The sequence below is a fragment of the Pleurodeles waltl genome, chromosome 10, assembly GCF_031143425.1.
Source record: "Pleurodeles waltl isolate 20211129_DDA chromosome 10, aPleWal1.hap1.20221129, whole genome shotgun sequence".
Classification (NCBI taxonomy): Eukaryota; Metazoa; Chordata; class Amphibia; order Caudata; family Salamandridae; genus Pleurodeles; species Pleurodeles waltl.
The window spans coordinates 681831726-681848162 of NC_090449.1; the positions used below are offsets into that span (position 1 = coordinate 681831726).

General features: G+C 43.1%; 1 protein-coding gene across 1 annotated transcript in view; it reads right to left on the reverse strand.

The window, feature by feature from the left end:
• The window catches only part of ADARB2 (adenosine deaminase RNA specific B2 (inactive)), a 1180343-nt gene that overhangs the window by 54817 nt on the left and 1109089 nt on the right, over positions 1-16437 (reverse strand). The window contains exon 8 of the mRNA XM_069211196.1: positions 15488-15669. Within this exon, the coding sequence (XP_069067297.1) occupies positions 15488-15669 (182 nt within the window). The remainder of the gene's footprint in view (positions 1-15487; positions 15670-16437) is intronic.

The following is a 16437-nucleotide window of genomic DNA, read 5'->3' on the forward strand; positions in this document are numbered from 1 at the left end:
CTTGATCCTCCATTGAATTCAACCTTAAAACTTACCTGTGTTCCAGTCTAGTGTACCGGTTGCCCTCTTTTGGGGCTTTGCACTTTTAGGTGCTAGTTTTATTAAAAAAATTAAAAAATCATATCTACTGTTCCTGTTATTGAGTTTTTGCCCTTTGGGTGTAATTTTGTTCATTGAACATTCTCTATTTTTTAATTGTAGTGGGATTTTACTGTGTTGTGTTTTCAACTTTTTAACTATTTTGTTACTTTTAAATGCTTTACACATTTTCTCATGTTAAGCCTGTCTACTCTGTGCCATAACTGCCAGTGTTTGAGCTCAGGTTTAAATGACTGACATCTTTAGTGGACTTAACAAGAATAGTGACATTATTAGTTGGGGTGGACTATCATCCTCCACAACTAATAACCTTCTTTCTCACAACAAGCTGGAGCAGTGGGGTATTTCTACATTTAGCTGTGGTGTAAGAAATTGGGTTACTGGTTGAAGGGGGTAAAAGACCCTTCTCAAGCACCAACCACAATTCTTCTCAGGGTGAAATCACAAGCAATCCCTGAATTAATCTGTGAATAGGTAGGTTGGCAAAGAGCAGTCAGGCTTAACTCAGAGACAATGTATACAGTGTTTGTGCAACACTTCAAACAGTAACACAGTGGAAATACACCACAAAGGGGACTCTCAACAGGTTTAGAACAATATGGAAACTTTTAATGAACCAAGCAAGACCAAAACAACAAAAATGGAGTCTGTAGAACAAGGCTTCAATTTTAAAGATTTTAGTGAAAATAGTGCCTAAAGGTGTAAAGCGGCAACTGTGAATATCTCTTCACACCAAATCAGGGTGAAGTCACAAGTTCAGGTCAACTTCAATGGAGTGTGGGTCGCCTACAGGAACCCAGTTAGGCCCGCTGAACATAGTACCTTAAATCCTGGTTTGGGAGCATTGCGAGGATCTGCATTGAATTTAAGTTGTGCAGCTGAAGTGATGCATTGGTCCTGGAATGCAGTAAGGCTGCAGTGTGAGGTCCTGCATTGTCAAGGAGCACCCCATTGACCAGGGCTTGCTATGCAAAGTACTGAGTCGAGAATGCGCCATGCAGTCAGGGTGATGCGTCGGTTCCGAGGAGCTGTGAGGCTGCATTGCAGAGTCTGACATCATTTTTGAGTCTGCTGTTGATTAGAGATGTAAGGGCCTGTGAGGATATGCCTTTCACCAGCGCTTCTAATACGGCGAAGGGCTGCAATGGAATCTGGGTCTTGGAAGAGGTTGCGATCCATACAGCAGTGGCAATGCATTGGCTTTGCTCTGCGACGTAGAGGAAATGTGTTGCTTCTGCTGGGCCCACTGAGGCTAGTGGAGCAATTTAGGCCCACTTCCAAGAGTGAAGGACTGGGGTGGCACTACTTGGCAGGGTAGTTTTATAGATGATAGAGGTCAGGTGCAGGTGTAAGGTTGCTGGAGCCTTCTGTTAATGAAGCTGAAGTCTGGAGGCCAGCCATCAAGCCCTTGGAGTCACTCTGGTGGTCCTGGGTTCACAGATGAAGGTCCGGTTCTCCTCACCCAGGCAAGAGGGAGAGCAGGCATCAGGTCAGCACAGCAGGGAGCAGCCCGTCAGAGGAGCCACCTAGCAGAGTGACAGTCCTTTCATCAGTACAGCAGTCCTTCCTGTCAGAGTTTCTATAGGTCCAGAAGTATACTGAAGAGTTGGTGTCTGAGGTCCAGTATTTATACCCAGCTAGGCCTTTGAAAAGGGGAAGAAGCTTTTAGAGTTTTCCCTTTGAAGTCCCCAGGCATCCTGTCTTCTCTGTCCTGGCTTCAGACTAACCACAGGGTGTATGCAGCACTTTGTGTGGAGGCAAGACACAACCTACCCAAGTGCAAGTGGGGCTCTGCCTAGCTCCTCCTTTCCATCCTGCCAGTGATGGCCTATCCAGGCCCACCTAAGTTCCATATTATGTGTGGCTGTCTAGAAGGAATACACAGAGCTTAACTGTCAGCTACACCCACCCATGTGACCCAGTTACAGGCCACAGGCACTAAAAGGCTAAGGCAAGAAAATGCCAACTTTCTGAAAGTGTCCTTTTCAAAACTGTAATTTAAAATTCGACTTCACTATGAGTTAGGATTTTTCATTAGAATTCCCAAGACACCAAGCATGAACTGCTTGACTGCTCCCATTTGGATATTACAGCTTATTAAATGTAATAATAGGGTAACTCCAATCTTAGCCTATGGGAGAGGTAGTAAAAAAACAAATTCAAATGTTTTTCACTTGCAGGACATATAAAACTCAAAAGTATATTCCCTACTGGTTAAATACACTACACTTTGCCCTCTGGGCTGTCCAGAGCCTACACTAGAGGGAATTTGTATGTATTAAAAAGGAAGATTTAGGGCTGACAAAGGGTTCATTTCACCAGGTCGAAATGGCAGTAAAAAACTTTGCACATAGGCTGTAGGGGCAGGCCTGAGACATGTTTAAAGGGCAACTTAAGTGGGTGGCACAATCAGTGCTGCAGGCCTAAAAGTAGTATTCAATTTACAGGCCCTGGACACACGTAGTTCCCCTTTACTAGGGACTTACAAGTAAATTAAATATGCCATTTTGGGATAAGCCAATGTTGCAATGTTTTAAGGAGTGAACATATGCACTTTAGCACTGGTTAGCAGTGGTAAAGTGCACAGAGTCCTAAGGCTGCAAAAACGAGATCACTAAAAATGGAGGAGGAAGGCAAAAGGTTTGGGGAAAAACCACCCTCAGGCTGACAGATCTAACCAGTGGTAAATGGCTTTTTGCTGCTGTAAGTTTAAGGAAATGTGCTGTGACTAAAGAACAAAATACAACACATTAACCTGACACAACTAAGAACACACCACATCAAAGACATAACAGGATATAACATGGCAATTAACAAGAGTACAATACAGTACCAACAAAACAGTACACCATGACAGCCCACGGCAATAACCAAAAACAAAATCAACATAACAGAACAAAAAAAACACAATAAAATGCAACACAAACAACACACCACAGCAATCACAACAGAGTAACACAACATAAAACACAACACAGCAAAGAAAAGCAGCATAATGCAACACAAAAATACCATTGATACAACACAAACAATTACAGCAACACAATAGCAATACAATAGAACACAGCAACACAGTACAGTAAAATACCAAAAACTCACTTTTATAAAAAGTACAACCTGATGATGCCCACAGAACTACACAATACAATAACAACCACAACACAATAACAACATAAAACAATGCAACACCACAAAAACAAAATACCACATCATAAAAGTACTAACCAACCTCTAGTGACACAACTCATTTTGGTGTGTTATATATGTATGTTGCTTAATTTATGTGTTCTTGTGCTGTCACTGTGTTGGTGTGCTGCTATAGTTGGTTAATGTATTTAGCAGTTTTTTTGGGCTCCATATTTGTTGTCATTGTAGGTTTTGTTGTTTTGCTGTTGTCCTGTTGCAGTGTGTTATTCAAATGTGGTGCTGTGTTGTTTTAACCTCTGCCATCTTCCACCTGCTTAAATATGCACAACCATTCTTATCACATATTACCAGCGGTACAAATTGACCTTTATGATGCAGTGGTGAAAGGTATTTCCACGAAACACTGCCCAGCTAACCACAAAGGACATGCAATGCTACCAAATAGGAGTGATTTGGCCCAGGTTCTCTAATGACATTTGAGGAGGTTCCCAAATTGTATCATCCACCCACATACGATGTATGTTTTAAGATTTTGAAGCAGCTGCTTTGGTGTGATGATGTAGAGAGTGGTTAGCACTGCTGCTGAAGATGTAAAACGTATTTTTGAGAGTTGGAGGACTGTATTATCTATATTTTGGTGTACACATTGGTATTTGTTAGATTTTCTTGTGAGTCAGTGTTTAGTCTCTAAACTTACTAAGGATATTATGGAGACAGTAAAAATGGTTATTGGCTTTTTTGTGACTCACTTCGGTTTTCAGAGTGCTATTTTGACCACTCAATTTTGTTTCATTGTTACAATTGTTATGGTCTCTTCAGAATTCCCATACTAGGATTTCAGTAGCCCTAGCAAGAAAGCTTCAATTTCTGTATCAGTGGTGGTACGGGTAGGTCATACTCCTGTTGGGTTAGGTAATTCCTAAAACAAAATACTTTTGATTTGTAACCAACACTCCAATGAGTTTGCAAGCAGCTAGTGTGCAATATGATATCAGAGATTGACAGAACAGTATATGGGAGAAACAAGGCCCTACTTATGATTCCCAGAGGGGCTGTGTGCCTCAAAATGTGATGGGCAACATGAATCGGAGAGTAGCATGGAAAAGTAGTGATGTTAAGTGCTTCCAAAAGACTTCACATGGGATCCCAAACTCTACTGTTGGCTTTGCGTCAGTAAATGAGTATGAAACAGAGGGCTCAGAAACTCTATACGGAAATTTGATATTATATGAACCTAGTAAGGCATTTACAGTAGGAGAAACAATGCCATCCTGACAGTACACAATATAGGGCCAGACAGGCCTTTGTATTCTACTGGGCGTTTCCCCCTAGGCTTCAAGAAGTAAAGAGTGGGAGGGAGCGGGCGTTAGAGAGAAAGAGATCAGAGAGGGAGAGGACATCAAGGAGAGAGGGAGAAAGATAGAATGGATGGGTGGATGGAAAGAGAGAGGTAGCGCAAGGAGGAGAAAAGGGAATGGGGCTGGTTTCAGCATTTTGGTTCCCCAGTTCCAGCTTGAACACAGTACCTAAGACATTTTCCGCCTAAAACAATTATAACTGTGAAATACAAACATGCACTTCTTTATTTCTTAACATTGTGATGGCTAGTGCAGACTAACAAGCAAATAGTATGAACAATGTAGTGATTGTGATCAAATAGCATAGTCCTAGGAGTGTATTCAAACCAAATATCCAGACGAGGTGGTGCACATTTGAGGCTCTTAAAAAAGTTGATGGTCTCTTGAGAGACTGGGAAAGGTAGTTGGGCTTGGTTGGGCTTGAGGAAGATGAGATAGATGCTAGGCCATTGTGTGGTCTCATTAGTGGGAACGATTCAGCAGGCTATGTTGGCGGTCAATGAAAAGTTAACATATGGAGCACTGACGAATAAGGGTGGACAGGCTGAACTGCAGGGCAGATAGAACTGACAGTGCAATCTGTGCAGCTTAAGGGCACCCAAAAGTAAACGGTACACACAGCATAACAGTTTTAAAATGAGTGATCTCTCGAGTAATGTTCTGAAAAAACATATAGGTCCCTAGTATCTGGGATTTGAGTAATACCTCCCATTTCTTTGGCTTGCCGGCTGTTCTGGAAAGGGGACACTGCAGGGCCACTCTAAAGGGAAAGGGAATTGGAAATTCCACACAGGCTGAAAATGATCTAGAGATTAATTCAGGCTGATGCTGAAAAGTGGCATGCACAGTAACAAAAGCACAATGGGGAAGCCAGTAGCTCCAGGGCTCCTAGTAGAAATGTGTACAGTGGAAAGTATTTTATAACAGTCCAAGGGACGTCCGATCCTCTCTAAAGCTCCACGATTGGCAACATAAGGTATGCTTCCATGGGCTACACAAGGGCAGCATAGTACACATCTTCGTTTCTGGACATACCCTTCAATAAGCTTACAAGTTAATAGCTGAAGTGCTCTATATTCATTTCTCTCCTTAAAGTGATTGCTCATGGTAGAAATAAATAATCTCCAAGAAAGTTAGGTCTCTGTGTGCAGTTGAGGACACATCTATCTAAAGGAGTGCGCTCCATGTGTGCTTTGGAATTCTACTGATGTCATGGGGACATCCTGAAAAAAAACAGGGCTGAATATTCTGTGCCATTCCCTTGCCCATAATATGCTTGGTGAGATAGATGCACCAGTGCTTCTGGTACAAATCCTACCCACATAGGATGCCTCTCTGATTGCAACACAATCTTTCTCAATGGAAAGCTGACAACGTTCCACAGGTGTGCCATCTCCACAATGCAAAATTACCTTCAGATTGGCTTCTAGTAAGATGGCCTCCATGACCGTAGATTTGCCTGGAGCTTTGTAGTGGACCAGAAGCTGCAACAGTTACCCCACTTGTTCTTGGACTAGGGGAAATAGTGGGCCTAGTTAAGGACAGTCAGAGTCCTGAGAATGAAAGATGACTGAAAACGCGCAGTAGACATGCTCTATGATTGGGAGAAGAGGTGTGGGGCTGCCGCAAGGATGATACATGATGGTGCCTAAGTAGTTGAGTATGTAGTGGAGAGCACAGCAACTGCTGGCTATAGGAGAATCTCACAATTAAGAATGCCTCCAGGCCAGCGTTCCTAGGTGGGGGAAATTTGGTAGGCCAGCAGAGGTCTGAGTGGAATAATCAAGCGGAGACAGCACATACTATGTGCTTCAGTGCTGGGAAAGAAGTAGGTTTGGGGATACAACAAGTAACCTTCCCAATGGTGCCTGAACACCTGCATTTGTGACTGCAAGAAATAGGGTTATTGGTTTGCGGGGTTGGAAGCCCCTTTCAGGCAACAACCACAATCTTTGTCATTGTGAACTACAAAAAGTACTAAATTACCCAGTGCTTAATCCTCTGGTAGTTTGGCACAAAAGCGGTCAGACTTAACTTAGATGCAGTGTGTAAAGTATTTATGCAGCACATAAATAGTAATAAAGTTCAAAGTCCCAACTGATGATAGATGGTCACGTGAAACAAAACACCCAGTCGCCTTTGTCTCACTGTCTGCCAGGAATACACATACCCTAAGAGCAGAGCCATTCACAGTCATGTCACAGGACAGGACACTTGCAGCAGGGACTAAAGTGTTAGGCGAGTAAAACACTCATTTTCAAAAAGTGCCATTTTCAGGATAGTGACTTAAAATCTGACTTTACCATTAAAGAGGGTTTTAAATTACAATTAATTTGAGTCCAAACAGGATATTTCTACCTGCTCCCAATCAAAAGTTAGGACTTTTTGAATGTAATAAGGTAACCCAGTGTTATAAAATGGGAGAGATAGGCCATACAGAAGTGAAAAATGCATTTAGGAGTTTTTTTGCTACCAGGACATGTTCGCCATTATGTGAGTTAGCCTTGTAATGCTTATCTGTAGTACTATAAACCTTTGATGGAATCACCACACATGGCTACCTAACATCTTTCCCATCACCAAATACACATATCCATGGCAACCCATGCTTTTTCTTAGCCATGAAGGGGGCTTTTACCAGACGGAGATTGGGATTTTAAGACACATCTGATCTGTTTGTTGTGAAACAGCTTAAGTGGTTTTTAAAAATCGCCAAAAAAAATTGCCATCAGTGAACAGAACAGATTGAAATATATTCATTGACATTACTGGGACCTATACCTGGCAAACAATTTAGCAGCCAACAGGCGATTGGTATATTCTAAAAAATAGGGCAATATAATATTTTGAAAGGCCTACTCTTTGATTTATATACAATCTTGCATATTAGTGTTCTAATGTAGCAATGAGCCTTGCAAGATAGATCATCATATAAAAGAGACATAGTCCGAACTGTGGAATGCTACCACCAGTAGAAAAAAGGGCATATGCCAGTGATACCTAACGCCACAAATTTTACAGAGAATGGCCATGCCTGATACCCGTTGGAGATGCTTTGCAGGACCAGACTAAGTTATGCACATTTGATGGGAATGCGCATGCATACAAACATATTGGAAGGAAGTACTTGGTCATATCAAAGGGATCCTGAGATTTCCATTCCTGAAGATTCGAGATCCATCTTATTGTAGATGGGTTTCCTTTGGTGGGCTAGGCTGGGCTTTATTGGTACAGATGCTCCCTGCTGCCAAACTGCTGATTGCACTCCATTGAAAGAGAAATGACGTTCCTGACATCACATGTTGGTTCCACTACCTGTGGTAACTCATGACAATGAAGACAATTGACACATGATCTGATCTTTTTTTCGTTTTGGTCCCAGAAGTTTTAGCAATCAGGTGAACACAGTGCTCTGACACACACTCTGCAACTCACAACATGGTACTGCATTAATGGGAAGTTTATCAGTGTGTTCTGCAACAGAGTTATAATCTCTGAGTATATAACTATAAATATGTATGCTTCACAGTAGATCACCAAGACCCCGGGAATTCTCTCTGATGAGGTAGGCCAAGTCTTTGTGGCTGAAAATCCCTGACAATTATGACAGATAAGTGGTTTGTATTGTTTCCTCGTTTCCTCTTGGGAAGTTAAAAAAAACACAATAACATCATCAGCTCCCTTATTTCCTACATATCCCTATAATAGTTGCCTGAAGATGGCATAGAGATTTAAACCCTTGCAGCATTGGCATGCAGTGTCTCCAAGTCACAAGTTCGAGTCCTGGCAAGGCCATCCCAGATTGCCTTCCCTCCGGGAAGGTAAACAGGGTAATATTAAATTGGTTAATACTAGCAACTGATCAGAGTCTGGGGGGTGCCTGAGTTCCCATTTAGAGTGGCCTTGTCCTGACAGCTTGTGTTGGAGTGTTCCGACTTGTGCAGGGTCGAGACTGATTTGCATATGGCTTGTCTGTTTAAAGTGACATGGTCAGTGTTGACCTAAAATGCAGCCCGAGTAATTACCACTTGTTAAATTAATTCGAGCATTCCACCCATCACTTTTAATTGTTTTTATATAAAGCCAGCTTCCACCCCAGGTTTGACATTGCTAAGGTTTCAATATGAAATTCGAATGTGAAATTATGATTATGAAATACTCTGATGAACCTATTATTACATGTTAGTTTATTTACATAGATTGACTATGTATTCTTTCTTTTAAAAACTACACAATGAGGACACAGGTGTGATTATTTCTAAGTAAAGTTTAATTAAATCGAATTAATGTTCCTGTGTATAAATGCAAACATTGTTCCATGACTCATATAACTCAGAAAAGTAGCGAAAGTTACCCGAGCTGACGAGTCCTGTTCCTTTTGACACTCATTCCCACTGACAGCCAGAACATGAATACAGAACTCTGACTTGTGGAAAATGAGGCGCTAACTGTGCTCTGAAATCCAGCAAGGCGTGCAGGTTGAGCTGCCCCAACTTCAGCCTGCACTGCAAGTGAAGAAAGAGCCGAGGAAATGTATTTAATCGCCACAGTGACAAGGCTCAAGTCAGTCTGGGTTGACTGACTCTATGAAGGCGAGAGGAAAATTAATTTCCGGAAGGAGTGATTAACACCAACATCAAGGAAATTGAGTAGGTTTCTTGAGGCAGAAATTTCTAAAACCAACCAGGACACTCTGATGAAAGACGGAAGGACCGACAGTGAGGTAATTTTCTGTATACTCAAATATATTACAATATATCTAATCAAATCAAATCATTAACATTTATAAAGCGCGCTACTCACCCGTGCGGGTCTCAAGGCGCTAGGGGGGAAAGGGGGGGGGTTATCGCTGCTCGAACAGCCAAGTCTTTAGGAGTCTCCGGAAAGCGGAGTGGTCCTGGGTGGTCCTGAGGCTGGTGGGGAGGGAGTTCCAGGTCTTGGCCGCCAGGAAGGAGAAAGATCTCCCACCCGCCGTGGAGCAGCGGGTGCGAGGGACGGCAGCAAGTGCGAGGCCAGCGGAGCGGAGGGGGCGGGTGGGGACGTAGAAGCTGAGGCGTCTGTTGAGGTATTCCGGTCCCTTGTTGTGGAGGGCTTTGTGTGCGTGGGTGAGAAGACGGAAGGTGATCCTTTTGCTGACTGGGAGCCAATGCAGGTGTCTCAGGTGTGCGGAGATGTGGCTGTTGCGGGGTACGTCGAGGATGAGGCGGGCCGAGGCGTTTTGGATGCGTTGCAGGCGGTTTTGGAGTTTGGCGGTGGTCCCGGCGTAGAGGGTATTGCCGTAGTCCAGGCGACTCGTGACAAGGGCGTGGGTCACGGTTTTTCTGGTGTCGGCGAGGATCCAGCTGAAGATCTTGCGGAGCATGCGGAGAGTGAGGAAGCAGGCGGAGGACACGGCGTTGACTTGCTTGGTCATGGTGAGAAGAGGGTCCAAGATGAAGCCGAGGTTGCGGGCGTGGTCTGCGGGGGTCGGTGCGGTGCCGAGGGCCGTGGGCCACCAGGAGTCGTCCCAGGCGGACGGGGTGTTGCCGAGGATGAGGACTTCCGTTTTTTCAGAGTTCAGCTTTAGGCGGCTGAGCCTCATCCAATCTGCGACGTCCTTCATACCCTCTTGTAGGTTGGTCTTGGCGCTGGCGGGGTCCTTGGTGAGGGAGAGTACAAGTTGGGTGTCGTCGGCGTAGGAGGTGATGATGATGTCGTGCTTGCGTACGATGTCGGCGAGGGGGCTCATGTAGACATTGAAGAGTGTCGGCTGAGCGATGAGCCTTGAGGTACGCCGCAGATGATCTTGGTGGGTTCTGAGCGAAACGGAGGGAGGTAAACTCTTTGGGAGCGGTTAGCGAGGAAGGAGGCGATCCAGTCCAGGGCCTGGCCTTGGATCCCGGTGGAGCGTAGGCGGGTGATTAGGGTGCGGTGACAGACGGTGTCAAAGGCAGCCGAGAGGTCGAGGAGAATGAGGGCGACTGTTTCACCGTTGTCCATCAGGGTTCTGATGTCGTCTGTGACTGAGATGAGGGCGGTTTCCGTGCTGTGGTTGGTTCGGAATCCGGTTTGTGAAGGGTCGAGCAGGTTGTTGTCTTCCAGGAAGGTGGTCAGCTGTTTGTTGACGGTCTTTTCTATTACCTTGGCTGGGAAAGGTAGAAGAGAGATGGGGCGGAAGTTTTTCAGGTCGCTTGGGTCAGCCGTAGGTTTCTTTAGTAGGGCGTTGACTTCAGCGTGCTTCCAGCATTCGGGGAAGGTAGCAGAAGAAAAAGAAGAGTTGATGACGGTCTGGAGGTGCGGGGCGATGATGTCGTCGGCTTTGTTAAAGATGAAGTGCGGGCAGGGGTCCGAAGGGGCGCCGGAGTGGATAGAGTTCATGATGGATTTGGTTTCTTCCGTGTTGATGTGGGTCCAGTTGTTGAGGGTGATGTCCGGGGAAGCGGGTTCAGTGGTGTATGGTTGGGTCTGGTGTCCGAAGCTGTCGTGGAGGTCGCTGATCTTGCGATGGAAGAAAGTGGCGAGGGATTCGCACAAATCCTGTGAGGGCGTGACGGCGTTGGCGCTGGCGCTGGGGTTGGAGAACTCTTTGACGATGCTGAAGAGTTCTCTGCTGTTAGATGGGACGCAAATCACACCGCTTCATGTCTATACTATGTACAATACACAATACGCATACATCTTTGTGTGCCATACACTTTGTTCCCAAGGTTGGTTCCCGTATTCAGAGATCATCTTGCTTGACCCACAGTCTGCAGACAACATTCGCAGGAATAGGGGGCTTACAAACAGGGAGGATGAAAATACATGGCTCGTAACAATTACTCGGAGCATTGCAAAATTAGATAATGCTCTGCCGGGGGGGGGGGGGGTCAAGGGGGTTGGGAGTAGACACCCACTAGGGCTTGGTAGAAGGGAACAAAAAAGGGCAAATATTTGTTGTGTAATGCGTTCACCCCTTAGCAGTAGAACACATCACGCTTTTCGATGCTCTCTATAATATCCCGCTGTCAACTCCCAAAAGGTAGTGCCGTGGTAACTGTTGGAAGTGGTCCTACATTGTGAGTGCGTGCTCATGATCCAGTAGAGAGTGATATGAAGCACAACGATCCACTAAGTCTCCCTGGCGTTTTCTGTTACATCCATCGGTGTCCTTTATTGCAATTTGTGACTTGTATGCTATGAAGATCTCGGCAGCTCATTAAGATTTGTGGTAGAGAGAACGATCAGGGCATCCTCAGGGGCAGGATCAAATGTCAGGGCTGATGGGCTGTGCCTGAGCTGGCCACAGTCCGACATGCCGATGTACGAAAACTGTTTGCCATGTGAGATTTGGGGCAGAGCCTTGACGGGGCCGATCCTAGTGTTAAGCACAGCTGAGGCACTTTAAATTCACTGCCTCCCACTTCCAACACCAAAAAACAAAGCTTCTGAGGCTGCTGCCAATATCGTGAGGAGGGGCACACCCCGTCAAGGACATCTGTTGCACATAACCTCCAAAAAGTAGTTGGAAACTTGCTGTCTGCAGGAATTTTCAGCTAATTGTGCGCACACCATGTGATATCGGCTCCTCACCAAGTGACTGTTTCACGGGAGACAATATTGTGTGATACACACTGCCCCTTGTGAGTTGAAGGTCTGCGAATAGATTGTGAAGGGATGCTGTTCTTGGAAATGGCTTAGGTGTTGTAATGGTGACTACCTCTGTAATGTGTTACATGGCTAATACATTGAAAGTGCGGTGTTATTGGCCAAACGCAGCCCTTTGCTCTGTAACTTTTGAAAAAGTACCATTCTTTGGCATCAATTTTGTCATTTTACTGCTGAAGTGCAACACTTCCAGGGTCTGATTATGACTAGTGCACAAGATGTAAAACTTCCGGCATTGGTGGGCACTGCTGATTTGTATACATTAATCTATTCTGTATGAGGATAAATGAACCATGCATCCAGTTTGCCTCTTTTTAGCTAGTGCAGCCACTCAGTGTGCATGCAACAGTTTTTCACGTGAAAACATCCTCTGCTTATTGTGTGAACCAAGTCAAGTTCAGTTTGAACCCTGATTTCGTTTACCAGCTTAATATGGTTTATATAGCTGCTTCCAACAGGGTGCGATGTTAGGGCTGGTTGCCCGAACGCATAAAGCAAAAGGTACATCAGTGTGTTTCATCCATATTAGGATGGCTAAGGGTTGCCTTTTTTCATGTTAGGTTACAATTTGTAGTTCAAGATCAAGCTGAATAAGAACAAAACAGAACCTTGCTTTTATGAGGTGCCAGTATCATGATAGCAACGTATTAATAGTGGCACTTGTTTGCATAGTGATTTGCTGACTCGCAAAATGGCTTTTGCACATTGTAACTTAACTGCCAAAAAACGTGTGTTTTGTGAATCACAGGCTTTGCACCTGTTGCAACTGCAGATTAGCTTTATAGATCAGGACAATACTATCCATACATTATAATGCAAGTGCACAACTTAAAAAACAGAGAAAAGCAATTGCATTGCTCCGCTAGTGACTTCATTGCTATTCAAAAAGTGAAACATTCAAGCTCAAATTGGATGTATGCATTTCTTTCATTTTTGTATATCAGAATATTAAGCATAAGAATATTGAACTGCTAATATATCACAGCCAGAATATCTGTCAAAATATAGTGAAGATAGGTGTAGTTAAGTTTAAAGTTCCAAACTACGTACCTAAGTATCTAGAAGATATGTATGTTGTCAATTTGCATATATGAGAAGTTAAGTACCAGCATATTAACCACAAAAATATTGTGAAAGTATTTGTGCGTAAGTATAGATGTACTATTCTTAACTCCACAACTAAGTGCCATGAAGATATATATGTTTTCAAGCTGCATATACGTGATGTTAACTATAGTAAATCTATATTTACCTAGAAATACTTCCCTTTACTATATACTATATTTTTGGTAGTCGATAGTATGGCTAGGACATTGTTGAAATATAGAGAACTCGGTTTTCTTGGTGAATATTTCTCTCATTCTGGAAAAAAGGATCAGCTTCACCAGAAAAACGAATTGAGAAATTCTTACTTCTAAATGAGCTTTTCAATGATTAATTTGCAAAATTATGCATATTCCCGCATTTAAATATTTAATTATATGCTAAATTATACACCTTTTAACGAATCAAACACTTAAGGATGAATTACTAAAATAATTTTGTTTTTGGCTCTTTCATATCCTATGTGTTTGGTGGAAATACCTTTTAACACCGTATCATAAAATTGTGCTTGCAGTAGTGGCATTGAATTATGAAAGAGTTTGTACCTGTTCATGCAGGTGGACTGCAACTGAGTTACAACTATCCAGTACTCCAGCAAGGCAACAACACATTAGATTGGCCCTCTTCGTAGCACAATAGTAATGCAACTCAAAAAAATCCCACCAAGAGAACAGTACAACACACTAGTACAGTAACAATATATAACAAGACAACACAACAGAACAACATAATACCACAAAACAATAGCAAACGAACACAATACAACACTAACATTTTTATTTAGTAGTGAAGGGATTTTATTTTTAAAAAAGTAGACAGTGGCCTTAAGGAAAAACTCATTTTTCTTGTTTTGTTGGAGTTTACTCGTTTTCTCATTGAAGTGCCAAATGGCAGCCAAAAAACTAGTCTGAAGAAACTGACACCAAATAGACATAAATACAATGTAAAAAACGGTGTCTATAGGGTAAAGTTGCACATTATTATAATAAGGACTGTTCCAAAGACAAAAAAGACTTGAGAGATGACCATTGGCAGTAAGTGGATTTTCCTCTCAATTCATTGTCATTCCATGGGATGCACGGTTACATAGGGCCATGCAATAGTCACCCAACACAAGAACGTGAATACCTGGGCTCCTCTATGGGTGCCCATTAATCTTGAGAGCATCACTGATATTACAAGAACACTGCAAGTCTTGAGTTTTACACCTGTGCCTGCTGACAGTGGGAAAAATATCCAGGTAACTCTTAAAAAAAGGTGAAAACATGCAGAAAATTGTGCAGAGACATGCATTTCAGTATGTTATTGAACATTATCCTTGAATTTGACACAATTCCACTTTCACCCTGGAATTACCAAAACCAACAGTATTGGTATTTCTGGAGTGTGTGAAATTATGAGCCGTTAGTGCACCTCTTGACCATCATACATCATCTTCAGTTGATAGCTAGACAGCAAATGCCAAAGAGGACCATTGAACGTAAAAATAAGGCACATTTGTCAAATAAAAATATATACGCTAAATTTAACAAAAGAGTAAGCAAACATTGATAGCGCATTCACTCTGCTTGAGCTCCTGCATGAGATTTATATTTACGAACAGCAGTTGTGGGCAGGATAAGAAATAGCTGAAAGCGTTCAAAATGTACTTAGGCCATTCTACAGAACGCTAATCATGTATTTCTCTTTGCAAAGCCATTTGTCGCCCTCACACCCTCAGCTTTATCGTTTTTTATTATTGTGTGTGTCCTGGAGGAATGTACTCATCCGGGATAAGGGTGCGCGCAGACGAGAGTCTGGCTCCCATGAGGCACACCATATCTAAATCCTGATTTGAAGAGAATGGAGATAAGCTCTGAGCATGTCCTCCTGCTGACCTTGTGTCGCTGCGGAAATTTAGTGGAATGGCGCAATTGATTATTATTTAGACATGCACACTGTCTGTCAAACTGAAGGAGAGCTTGACTTAAAGGTGCAGGACTCACCGAGTGAAATACATCTTCAGAAAAAAGACTATCTGACAGGAAACCAATGTGTTGATAAACTGGCGTATTTTCTGAAGCTAAATATGTGTTGTATTTATGAATTTATCCAAGAGTGGAGAAAAGGTTTGGAAGAGTGTCAACTTGTTGGTAAATCGAGCATGCTCTTACCACTGAGGAGGGGTTGATTATGCCTGTATGGAGTTGGTAGCTTGCCGCAGTCTTCTATTCTATGGCTCATAATCCGCGATAGGTGACCAGTGTGATGGAGACTGCCCACAATGATGCTGTGCAAATAGACCGGTTCAATGAAATGGCTGAGAAGAGCGCCTTGTATGCCGAGAGTATTCCATCTACGGGAACATAAAACAAAACACACAGTCACAAAGAACTCTGTATGGTTCAGCTGTATTGTGTCATAAAGACAGCTTCATAATAGGATTGAAAAACATGCTGTTATTCTGCAAATGCAGTGTGAGTAGAAAAGTAATTTATTGACGACCGAGCAACTTTTTCTGTGAAATTTACATAGTGGAACTAAAGGGGGTACTGAATGGCATTTTTATTAATCCAACAGAGTACTGCACCAATTTACAGTCAAAGTCAGTAAGGAAATTTGCACCTGGTACTTAATGTATTTTTGTTCCTCATTCACCAACAGGGGCAACCAAGACAAATGGCATGCGCAAAAGTTAACTGTATCAGTTTTGTTCACATTTTTATGCTATTGCATTTTCTTCAACACCAAAAGAATCAGGGGCTAAAAGATTGTGCAAAACAGCAGTAAGCACAGTTTGCACTTACTGGTTAGAAAGGCAGAGGTGCAAAAATGGGCGCAAAGGGTATATTGCAACAATATTTGCACTATATCAGAGTTTGAATGACCATCTATGTATTTCATTGCTTTTATAAATTCATGTGATTTTCAAACCACTTGAAATTCAGATATTTTCGGAACTAGTAGAGTTGCAAGGGTGCCATGGGACCTGAAGCAAGGACAATGTCCCCTTTGATTGCAGTTTGGTAGCAAAATACAGCACTGTGTGGTTTTAATGGGCCCCTCCAGGCTGTGGGCCAGGTACCACTGCACCTGCCGCATGAATGGTAGGTTAGCCCCTGTT